General features: G+C 38.8%; 1 protein-coding gene across 1 annotated transcript in view; it reads left to right on the top strand.

Annotated features, from left to right (window-relative positions):
• The window catches only part of LOC125233167 (dihydropyrimidine dehydrogenase [NADP(+)]), a 34,237-nt gene that overhangs the window by 1,768 nt on the left and 19,747 nt on the right, over positions 1-12,722 (top strand). The window contains exons 2-7 of the mRNA XM_048139053.1: positions 7,701-7,811; positions 8,749-8,919; positions 9,335-9,496; positions 10,008-10,195; positions 10,422-10,548; positions 10,916-11,066. Coding sequence (XP_047995010.1) covers positions 7,701-7,811; positions 8,749-8,919; positions 9,335-9,496; positions 10,008-10,195; positions 10,422-10,548; positions 10,916-11,066 — 910 coding nt within the window. The remainder of the gene's footprint in view (positions 1-7,700; positions 7,812-8,748; positions 8,920-9,334; positions 9,497-10,007; positions 10,196-10,421; positions 10,549-10,915; positions 11,067-12,722) is intronic.

Genomic DNA, 12,722 nt, shown 5'->3' with positions numbered 1-12,722 from the left:
ATGGAACCAGGTCCATTCTTACATTGCTACTGGTTAACGTTAAGAAACATTTATTTTATCTTTTTATTTTTTTACAATAACGTTCAATCCGGCTCGAAGGACCACATACATTAAACCAGCATTCAATGATTCAAATAAATACATAAGTCAATAATAGATTTGCATACACAGAAACAAAATGGCATCATAATATTCTAAAGCTCACAACTTCGAACGGTTTATGTCGATAAACGGTGAGAAATTATCATGTTTTCCATTTTCCTTACAATACATAATGGCTATTGTATTGTTCCGGGTGACAAAGTACTTATTGTGAGATTGAGCAATGCGTGACTTGATACCGCGTTTGGACACCTGCGTATTATGTACAAATTGTACAATACCTATCAATATTACATTATTATTTTAATATCAGGTCCTTATAACCTGTTTGTCCTTATAAGTCTGTTTTGAAAGAGAAGTCTTGGAATGTATGGGACTCTATACATTATTGACTCTTCTCATTCCGAAGAATCAGTCAGGGACGACATCTTCACAGTATTTGGAAGTTGCCAATGTTATACAAGCAATATATCCCACACCCACACACTAGAATGAGTAGAATGGCACCACAGTCATGTGTCGGAAGCAAAGTTTTGTTATACTTACTCTGGCTATCAAACGAAAAATGCGAATGTTAGCTTTTTCTGACTAGGTATGCCTATAATAAGTATAGGTAGGTACAGTCAAGCCTAGTCCACTCTACAACCAAGTCAAAATGACAAGCAGTAAGAGATTTACAATCTGATTTATAACAACACTATGAGTACTATAGGTACTAGGGTTCCAGTAGGTCGTCTGTCCCCGTGGCCTGTCCCACCACCGTCTTTGAATGTCCAATCCAAACAGTGACGAAGCGCAAAACAAGACCTTGATCACTTTATATAAATCTGCATCTTTATTACTCAATATTGACAGCTTCTTCACCCAACGGGCTGCGTTCACATCAGGGCTGAGCAAGTCCAGGGAGTGGCCAGTGTATTTCCTCTTTGGGTAGTCATGAATTATGTGATGTATTGTCTGGGCAGAGGCTCCGCAGTCACATGTCGGAGAGTTTCTCCAGCCACACTTAAGCATGTAGTCTCCGCAAAGCCCATGTTCCGTTCTAAGCCTGTTCAACTGGCACCATTCCCGCCTGGGGGCCGAGAACCCAACTGGCTTCTGCGTGGGATCATAGGTTGCAACGTCTGCTCTAGGTGGATTTGCTTTCCAATCGCCCTTCCATCTTGCTTTAACATCGAAATCATTTTCCATAAGTATAGCTGGGGAGTTTATTGAAAAACCTTAAATTTTTTGACCAAAGCATGAAACTTGGCACAGTTGTTCCTTATATCAAAATAAGCCGATTAAGATCGGGAGCCTTCGGGAGCCTCCCCCCTGGGGCCCGGGAGGGGGGGTCAAAGTTCCGCTTCACCCGGCTTGGTTTGAAAAATTCTAACTCACCCCGTTTAGTTAATAGGTCATGTTTGGTATCGTTTTCGAGTAAATCAATAACGTAGAATTCGTTTTCAGTACTAAAATTATCATTTAATGGTAAATAAAATAAAAAAAATTAAAAAATTTGAAATTTTCATCCATGATTTACAAATTCAAGTCATCATAAATAACAAACTGTTTGCTTTTTCTATAAATAAAAAATATGACATGATAGCCTATTTAATATAGATTATAAAAAATATAACTTTTATCCACCTTTACTAACGTTAAGTTCCACAAAAAAATTACTTTAAGACGCGCGGCGTCGGTACGCCGCGAGCGTAATTTTAAAATGCCTTTATTTTAGAAACTCTATTAATAATAAATAAATAATAAATATTGGGGACACCTTACTTACACAGATCAACTTAGCCCCAAACTAACATACAAAATAAGTATAAGTATGTATTTATCTATTTAAGTATGTATGATATACATACTTAAATAGATAAATACATACTTATATACATATTTATTAGACCCCGTTTAGCTATTAGGTCATGTTTGATATCGTTTTCGAGTAAATCAATAACGTAGAATTCATTTTTGGTACTAAAATTATAATTTAATGGTAAGTAAAATTAAAAAAAATTAAAAAATTTGAAATTTTCATCCATGATTTACAAATTCAAGTCATCATAAATGACAAACTGTTTGCTTTTTCTATAAATAAAAAATATGATAAGAAAGCCTATTTAATATAGATTATAAAAAATATAACTTTTATTCACCTTCACAAACGTTAAGTTCCACTAAAAAATTACTTTAAGACGCGCGGCGTCGGGACGCCGCGAGCGTAATTTTAAAATACCTCTATTTTAAAAACTCTATTAGACCCGGTTTAGCTATTAGGTCATGTTTGATATAGTTTTCGAGTAAATTAATAACAAAGAATTTATTTTTGGTACTTCAATTATAAGTTAATTGTAAATAAATAAAAAAAAATCATCTATAATTTGCAAATTCAAGTCAACAAAAATGTCAACCGTTTGCTTTTTCTCTTATGTCACCAAACACCCAGACAAGTTTGGTGGAAACTTCCTTCACGAACTGCTTGGTGTCTGATGACCATGGTCCAAATGTTTCAAATGCAATTGCCGCAAATATGTAGTTGTTTTTTAAAAATGCATATTTGCGCGTTTAAACTGGGCGTTTTGCAGCAACAGTCTCTGGTTTCTGGGCCGAACGTTAGACGTTGGACGGAGCCAAGGTATCCACACAGGTCACGCCCCACGCCAAGGGTCGTCCCAGAAACCAAGGCAAAAGCAAGCAACCATCAGGCCGCTTTCCGTCTGCTGCTGACAAGCCGACAGGTTCGAGGGTTGTCGGCATGTTCGCTGTGCCGAGAGCCTTGCGGATTAAATCGTTAAGTACAGTGTGTCACAAAATTCGGCCAGCAATAGACTGGCAGTGGAGTCCGTGGTGTCCTAATGCGTCGGCAGCAAGGGTGTGGTTGGCATGTCTTTAGCCCCAGTCTTAGACAAATGGCAGTATATGATGAAGTAAGGCAGCCTCGGAAGGAGGTATGTTCTCCAAGTGTCGATCTTTTCTAGTAAAGAGGTTCTTCCGGCACTCATTCACTGTTGCGTAAGGACCCTTGATCTGAAACAATATGTGCATTGTCATTTTATTTAAACAGATTCTGCAACTATCAAATTACAGCATTTTGGTGGATCACCTTCACTATTACACACTTACCTATCATACAAGATAATTACAAACTTTAGTAGAATCTGATTAGCCTATCTATGATATTGCTCCATCTCGTAATAGTTTGAAGCCTTGGGTGGCCATGTTTCTCCCTTGTTGATCGTTTCAAGCTGCGTTTATCGTACCTGTCCCATACTATGTCTAATCTAGAAACGTTTTCTTTTGGCTTTGAAGCTTAGCCAGGCCACTCAAGGTGTCAAACTATTACAAGATGGAGCAATATCAGAGGCAAATCAGATTCTACTAAAGTTTGTAATAATTTTCTATGATACGTAACGTAAGTGGGTAATACTGAAGGTTACGTGATCCACCAAAAAGTTGTAATTTGATAGTTGTAGACTCTAAAATGATAATGCACATATTGTTTCAGACCAAGTCGTTGCGCAACGGTGAATGAGTGGTCGAAGTACCTACCTCTTTAGGTACCAGAAAAGATCGACAATTGGAGAACATACCTCCTTCAGAGGCTGCCTTGGATCAGCATATACTGCGCACAGTGTACCAGGGCCCATTTCTCGAAGCTACAAGTTACAATTTACAAGTGGTTGTTAATGTCTAATATGACAAGTTGGAAAGAGACTTCCGCTTGTAACTTGTAACTTTCAGTTTTGAGAAATGGGACTCAGGGCGTTCTTGTTTGGAGTCAGGCGTTGGCGTTGGTGCCACACCAAAATTTGCCAAGTCCGTCTTCTTGGGGATGGAAGGAAGAAGGAGACGAATGGGTACCACACTGGTCAGACAACACTGAAGTGGCCAGTATATGCTTAGAAGTTACAAGATGTAAATGTAAATCAGGTTGCAAAAACCGATGCAACTGCATAAAGAGGGTAGAGCCTTTTTTATGCAGTTCCATATGTACCCAGCTATGTTTTTGTGAAGGGAATGTATAGTATGAGTATGAGTATGAGTAATCTGTCAATTAGGACACCACAGACTAAACTATAAGTGATAACTTTTCAGTGTTGGATACTCTATGGCAGTTCCGTCTCAATTATAATAAGCTCATTATAATTGACTTTAGTTAACTATAATAATTTCAAAAATAGAACTTGATACAATTTCTATACTAATTTGCGATACCTGGCAAATTTTCCTGCATCTGAAACACATTTTTTTTATCTGTCGCGTTATCGGCCAATCAGAGACGGTTATTGTATACAATAGTGATATAATTAAGCTTTTCACTCTCGTACCGTACTACACATGGTACTCGACTGAAAAGTTTTGTATTATATCACGATTGTATAAAATACTGTTATATAAATTTCTTTCAGGATTCACTACAATGAATAAATAACAGGTACAGTCGGTCTTTAGATCGTGTGGTCCGACCCGAGTGTTGCCGTTGTCGACACGTCAATAATAATGAATCTTTTTCTATTTATGCATTAACACACCTCTGACACTGGCGATCAAATATATGAAAGAGGCGCGTTCCCCGCAGACAGTCTAAGCTCGCGTAGGTGAACGCGTACCTACTATCCTTTGTGAATAGGCTTTAATATCATATTTTTATATTTATAGAAAAAGCAAACCGTTTGACATTTATCGTGACTTGAATTTGCAACTCACAGAAAATTTTTATTTTTTATTTTTATTTCATTTAACATTAAATGGTCATTTTAGTACCAAAACTAAATTCTACGTTATTAATTTACTCGAAAACGATACTAAATATGACCTAATAGCTAAACGGGTTCTAATAGAGTTTTTTAAAATAAAGGTATGTTAAAATTACGCTCGCGGCGTCCCGACGCCGCGCGGCTTAAAGTTTTTTTTATGAAACTTAACGTTAGTAAAGGTGGGTAAAAGTTATATTATTCATAATCTATATTAAATAGGCTTTCATATCATATTTTTTATTTGTAGAAAAAGCAAACAGTTTGACATTTATGATGACTTGAATTTGTAAATCGTAGATGAAAATTTCAAACTTTTAATTTTTTTTTTTTATTTACCATTAAATCATAATTTTAGTACCAAAAATGAATTCTACGTTTACGATTTACTCGAAAACGATACCAAACATGACCTATGAACTAAACGGGCTATGTTAGAATTTTTCAAAGCAAGCCGGGTGAAGCGGTACTTTGACCCCCCCTCCCGAGCCCCAGGGGGGAGGCTCCCGAAGGCTCCCGATCTTAATCGGCTTATTTTGATATAAGGAACAACTGTGCCAAGTTTCATGCTTTGGTCAAGAAAAAGAAGGTTTGGCCTCTTTTTGTCGATAAACGTCCCCACTAGTAGTCGTGCTGTCTGGTAGGGCGGATGTCGGGATTTCAGACGATGGCGGGGCGGGAACAGGAACTCATTGTAAATTGGCAGGTTTGGGTTTCTAGTTATTTTACATGCTTCATTAAGTAATGCTTGTTGCCTTCTAAGATGCGGAGGAGGTATATGGCTTAAAGTGGGCAGCCACTGCAAAGGGGTCGACTGTATCGTGCCGGATATGCAGCGCATAGTTTTATGCAATTGGACATCGATTTTATGTACATGGGCACTATTTAGCCACACCGGAGCGCAATATATATTCTCCTGCTGAATATACTAGACTAAAGCTAGATATAAAATTGTAGTCCTTAAGTTGATAATATAGTTTGTTAGTAAGCGACCAGTTTTATAGCCATACGATTAAATAAATATTGACAGCGCTTATGTCACTCATGACGATATATCAACAATATGGCAGTCTTTGTTTGTTCGTGTTATCTTATCGCTTACTTCGGGATTCGGGTCTAAGGTTATCAGAATTGTGAACTTTCGTTGGATGATTTGATTTCATTGTTATATCACTGTTGTTTTGTTTGAAACAAGTAGTTACTCAAAAACACTATTTTGAATTTTTAAAGGACATGAGTGAAAAGCTTAAATATTTTAGGTTGTTCTTTTTAAAGTTTTGAAGTTTGGTTGACTAGCACTTTTCAATGGCAATGGCATCATACAACTTATTCCACATTTACCCGCTTTAGTACACAAGTAGATAAAATCTTATACTTTTAAACGAGCAATTCTTGTATATTTATTTATTTATTTATTTATATATATATATATATATATCTGGGCAACCGAGCTTCGCTCGGTTCTGTTTATCGTATCCTTGACATGTGTCGCCATCTAGTTCAAAAATGAATAGTACCTACATCGAGGGAAAGAATTCTCAGCCTTAACAACACAACTACTCCACACGAGATGGCGCGCATTTCGCCACAAAAACTCAAATAGTGTATTTTCTATTCGTTTTAGCCTTGACCTGTGTCGCCATCTAGTGTTTGCAATAAATAGTACTTACATCGACCGAAAGAATTCTGTCTTAACAGTACAACTACTGCACACGAGATGGCGCGCGAAGAAAAACGCATGAAAACTCGAAAATTCGCGTTTTTCGGGACCTAAGAAGTTAGACCGATTTTTCACCCCCAAAAACCCCCACATAACAAATTTCTGCGAAATCGTTAGAGCGGTTTCCGAGATCGTCAGTGTAAATAAATAAATATATAAATAAATAAATAAATAAATAAATAAATAAATATACAAGAATTGCTCGTTTAAAAGTATAAGATATTTACACTGACGATCTCGGAAACCGCTCTAACGATTTCGCAGAAATTTGTTATGTGGGGGTTTTTGGGGGTGAAAAATCGGTCTAACTTATCCTTAGGTCCCGGAAAACGCGAATTTTCGAGTTTTCATGCGTTTTTCTTCGCGCGCCATCTCGTGTGCAGTAGTTGTACTGTTAAGACAGAATTCTTTCGGTCGATGTAAGTACTATTTATTGCAAACACTAGATGGCGACACAGGTCAAGGCTAAAACGAATAGAAAATACACTATTTGAGTTTTTGTGGCGAAATGCGCGCCATCTCGTGTGCAGTAGTTGTGTTGTTAAGGCTGAGAATATGTAGTTATTCATTTTTGAACTAGTCAAATGTCATATATAAACTCCGTATCGATTGCCCAGACATTTATGTCAAAAACATATATAACTCCGTATAGACAGATAAAGTCTAAGAAAAAACGTACCTCAGTACATACAGAGAAAGGTACGGAGGCCTATATCGCATTACACGTTTGGGGTACGCTCAGCTACGATAGATGGCGCTAATATTTGACATTTTAACACATCAAGCTAAGAATATGGGCAAAATTGTCAGAACTGAGGTTCAAAAGTTTTAAGCCTGTGTCAAGAAGATGGCAGTCTATGCACTGTGATTACCAGGTGATTACACATTTTACTTCGACAATAACTCTCTATAATACTCGATCCTCTTCGATTTATGTAGATAACAGAGTCTTGCGAGTAGCTAGCCTATACCTAGATTAGCTAGCCTTAAGTCACTACAGCACCTACATATAAGTATTATCACCAGATATTGTATACATATTATAATTAAGCTCTAGCTTGGCAATTATTTTCAAGGTTGGGTAGGTACTTTACTGTCTACTGTAGGCATGAATCTATATTTCTATTAAATTTTAGAACCTGCTGCGCTTAAACCCGACGGTGAAACCGTACACCAACCTCGTGCCTTCCGCGCAGACCAAGAAGAACAAACAGCACTGGAAGAGAAATGCCGACCGGAAATGCACCGTAAGTGACATTACATGTTCTATACTATGAAGTATGAGGTCATAATATAAGAAGACCGTACCATCCCATACATTATAACTCAGCTTTCAAACAAAAAAAACTAAATCGAAATCGGTTCACCCGTTCGGGAGCTACGGTGCCACAGACAGACACACACACAGACAAACAGACAGACAGACAGACAGACAGACAGACAGACAGACAGACAGACACGTCAAACTTATAACACCCCGTTGTTTTTGCGTCGGGGGTTAAAAATGCGACGGCCTAAGAACGCGCATTCACTTCACCGCACATAGATGGCGCCACAAAAAATGCCTTGTTGCCATCGATTATTTGTAAGATTGGCGTTACCTAAGTGTCACTTTTGAGTCATAAGTCTATGTCAAATGTGACACTTAACGCCATCTACAAGTATAATTGAAAGCTACAAGACGTTTTTGTGGCGCCATCTATGTGTGGTGTAGTGTATGCGCGTTCTTACGCGGTCGCATTTTAATGGGTTGGTATGATCTTCTTATATTTAATCTATGATTAGGTTCAGGTTCTGTTAATTAGTGCATATTAGAAGCAACGCACAAGCGCACAACACTCCATCTACTCAACTAGGACATGATTACTTCGAACGCCGGAGAACGTTCCTGGAGATAATTATGATGACGGGAGGGTTGAAAAGCACCTCACCTTACCTCACTACCACCAGACCTCAGATCCCTCCTCTTACTAAGTGGTTAACCCCAAAATTACACCTCATGTGACGCTTGGCGAAGAATAGAAGCTGATGGAGAAACCTTGTCTTCAACGAAAGAACGTTACATGATTGAGCTAGATATTGAGCTACGACTACCTACTACAATCGAGCTTAGATATTAAGGATTCGAGGGTTAAATAATTATTAGATTCTGCTTGTTGTCTTATTATTTTATCTACTTTTCAGACCTGCCCGACGCTGGAGAAGAACTTCGACGACATCAAGCACACGACGCTGTCGGAACGCGGAGCCCTAAAGGAAGCCGCCCGCTGTCTTAAGTGCGCCGACGCGCCTTGTCAGAAGAGCTGCCCTACCCAGATAGACGTCAAGAGCTTCATTTCCAGCATTGCTACTAAGGTACCAATATATCAACCACAGCCACATAGCAACGGGTGATGTTGAGGACTTTTTAATGTGTGTGTTGGGAATTTGGAGCTAGTCTCTGTCATATCCTCACGTCACGTGACACCTGAGTATCATGTGGTTACAAATTCCAGACTTAGCCCAAAGATCAGCATCTTAAAGCATCTTATTCTTAAGGATTAGCATCACTAATCTGCGCATGGGCCTCGGTTTGAATTAAGAACTCTTTGCTTTCTGCATTGACGTTGACAGACAATTTGCGAAAGAAAATTGTTTCGTCCCCACCATAATCTACCCGATCCAGCTATTTCTTAGGTGCCTACACCTATCCCGCTGATTTTCGATGTTTTCACGTACCTAACGGAGTTCTTAACTTCCCATCTAACCAATCGTATACTTATATTTTCAGAACTACTATGGCGCCGCCAAAGCCATCCTGTCGGACAACCCACTCGGTCTTACGTGCGGGATGGTGTGTCCCACCAGTGACCTGTGTGTGGGCGGCTGCAACCTGCACGCCAGCGAAGAAGGCGCCATCAATATCGGAGGACTGCAGCACTTCGCTGTTGATGTGAGTAATAGGGGTGCGGGGGCTGAATTCACAATGATACTTCACTCGCAAGTGTTGCCCTCAAATCTCGTTTCTTTGTACTTAGGTTCTGCTATCTTCAATTAACCATAAACTTGAGATCGATTCTTGGGACCGTAAAATTAAACTTCGATCGCGTCCAATCAAGTACCTACCTCCAATTAAGTACAACCTAATTAATCGATTAGGATAGTGGTCGGCAAAGTTCATATCGCGGGCCAAATCCGGCTCGCGAAGGGATATTGTATCAGGCCTGACCCGCCACTAGTCCATCAAATTCGTGTGTAAATGGCCAGCCAGCACTGTACTTAGTAAAAAATGTACATTTTTGGTGTATGGAAATCTGGCCCGTCTCTAATTTTCCTTCATATATTTGGCCCTAAGTTAGAAAAGTTTTCCCACCACTATAAGGATGTGTTTTCTCAGCTTTCCAAAAGGATGACAATAGTAAACAATTAGCCAAGTAACATGATCATAATTATTTTATTAATAGATCTTCATGAATATGGGTATCCCGCAAACTCTGGACCCGAACGCTAAACCATTGCCCTGCGGCAGTGACCAGAAGATCGCGCTTGTGGGTGGTGGTCCGGCCAGCATCAGTTGTGCCTGCTTCTTGGCCAGACTGGGGTATAAGAACCTCACTGTGTATGAGAAGGAGGCTTACCTGGGTGGACTGAGGTGAGAAATCAGAATTTATTTGAAATATCAGCATTGGTAATGGTAGACACCTTGATGCTTGATGTGTTGATGAACAGTGCAAAAAAATTAAAATCACACATCATAAATGCATAACCGTTCCTTTTGCATTACCTACCTACTTTAGAATAGAACTAGGACTACTAGGAGATATGAATAACTTTCCACATCTGAAAGCAAATAATTCACTAGGTATCTTGATTTGCAGTTCTGCAGAGATCCCGCAATACCGTCTCGGCTATGACGTTGTTCAGTTCGAAGTGGACCTGGTGAAGAATCTCGGAGTGAAGTTCGAGACCGGCAGAAAGCTATCTACCAAGGACATCACTGTTGAAGTAAGGTTCTTTCGTCACCCTTGTCTGTCGCTGTCTTTTGATGGTCTGATTCTGATGGTGATTATGGTAACTGCAATCAATAGGTATACCTACTCAAACTAAAGACGTGTCACCATGGATCTGTGGCATTGGCATTGGTGTGACATCATAGGTATAGGTATCCATGTACAACTCGGGGTTCCTGCATATAGAAGTCCAACAAAACAGATCCCAAAAACCCCTTAAGAAGTTTTTAGGTAAGACTTAAGCTACCAATTTCTTAGCTCTGAATTAGGTACAATACTGTGATATAATAAAGGTGGTATTGCACGTGTTCACTAACTCTGCGCGATAGTAATTATTCATAATACTTACTACCTATTTTCAGGGCCTGATCAAAGACGGTCACAAGGCCGTGTTCCTGGGTATAGGACTGCCAGAGCCGACCACCGTGCCCATCTTCAAAGGCCTGACTCCCGATATGGGCTTTTATACAAGCAAGAGCTTTTTGCCCCTCGTGTCTAAAGGAAGCAAGAAAGGTAAGAATCCATTTCATTTACCACGTGGAGCTCCACTTTTTGGACGAAGTTGGAATACATTTACGTGAGCGTCGTAGAGGAGAGGATGGGGGGAATTGACCCTTTCCAATAAACCCACTCCGGTGTGTTTCTTCCTCTGCCATTCGCGAGGGCGATCCCTACCAATTGGGTCGATCCCAAGATCGGAATTCCACCAAGGTCACCACCGTACATCCGGACGGACTATAAATAGTGGGGACGTTTATCGACAAAAAGAGGCCAAACCTTCTTTTTCTTGACCAAAGCATGAAACTTGGCACAGTTGTTCCTTATATCAAAATAAGCCGATTAAGATCGGGAGCCTTCGGGAGCCTCCCCCTGGGGCTCGGGAGGGGGGGGTCAAAGTACCGCTTCACCCGGCTTGCTTTGAAAAATTCTAACATAGCCCGTTTAGTTCATAGGTCATGTTTGGTATCGTTTTCGAGTAAATCGTAAACGTAGAATTCATTTTTGGTACTAAAATTATGATTTAATGGTAAATAAAATAAAAAAAAATTAAAAGTTTGAAATTTTCATCTACGATTTACAAATTCAAGTCATCATAAATGTCAAACTGTTTGCTTTTTCTACAAATAAAAAATATGATATGAAAGCCTATTTAATATAGATTATGAATAATATAACTTTTACCCACCTTTACTAACGTTAAGTTTCATAAAAAAAACTTTAAGCCGCGCGGCGTCGGGACGCCGCGAGCGTAATTTTAACATACCTTTATTTTAAAAAACTCTATTAGAACCCGTTTAGCTATTAGGTCATATTTAGTATCGTTTTCGAGTAAATTAATAACGTAGAATTTAGTTTTGGTACTAAAATGACCATTTAATGTTAAATGAAATAAAAATAAAAAATAAAAATTTTCTGTGAGTTGCAAATTCAAGTCACGATAAATGTCAAACGGTTTGCTTTTTCTATAAATATAAAAATATGATATTAAAGCCTATTCACAAAGGATAGTAGGTACGCGTTCACCTACGCGAGCTTAGACTGTCTGCGGGGAACGCGCCTCTTTCATATATTTGATCGCCAGTGTCAGAGGTGTGTTAATGCATAAATAGAAAAAGATTCATTATTATTGACGTGTCGACAACGGCAACACTCGGGTCGGACCACACGATCTAAAGACCGACTGTACCTGTTATTTATTCATTGTAGTGAATCCTGAAAGAAATTTATATAACAGTATTTTATACAATCGTGATATAATACAAAACTTTTCAGTCGAGTACCATGTGTAGTACGGTACGAGAGTGAAAAGCTTAATTATATCACTATTGTATACAATAACCGTCTCTGATTGGCCGATAACGCGACAGATAAAAAAAATGTGTTTCAGATGCAGGAAAATTTGCCAGGTATCGCAAATTAGTATAGAAATTGTATCAAGTTCTATTTTTGAAATTATTATAGTTAACTAAAGTCAATTATAATGAGCTTATTATAATTGAGACGGAACTGCCATAGAGTATCCAACACTGAAAAGTTATCACTTATAGTTTAGTCTGTGGTGTCCTAATTGACAGATTACTCATACTCATACTCATACTATACATTCCCTTCACAAAAACATAGCTGGGTACATATGGAACTGCATAAAAAAGGCTCTACCCTCTTTAT

This window comes from Leguminivora glycinivorella, chromosome 14, assembly GCF_023078275.1.
Source record: "Leguminivora glycinivorella isolate SPB_JAAS2020 chromosome 14, LegGlyc_1.1, whole genome shotgun sequence".
NCBI classification, from domain to species: Eukaryota; Metazoa; Arthropoda; class Insecta; order Lepidoptera; family Tortricidae; genus Leguminivora; species Leguminivora glycinivorella.
The sequence above is the reverse complement of the archived record's forward strand: the minus strand, read 5'-3'. Positions and strand labels throughout refer to the sequence as shown.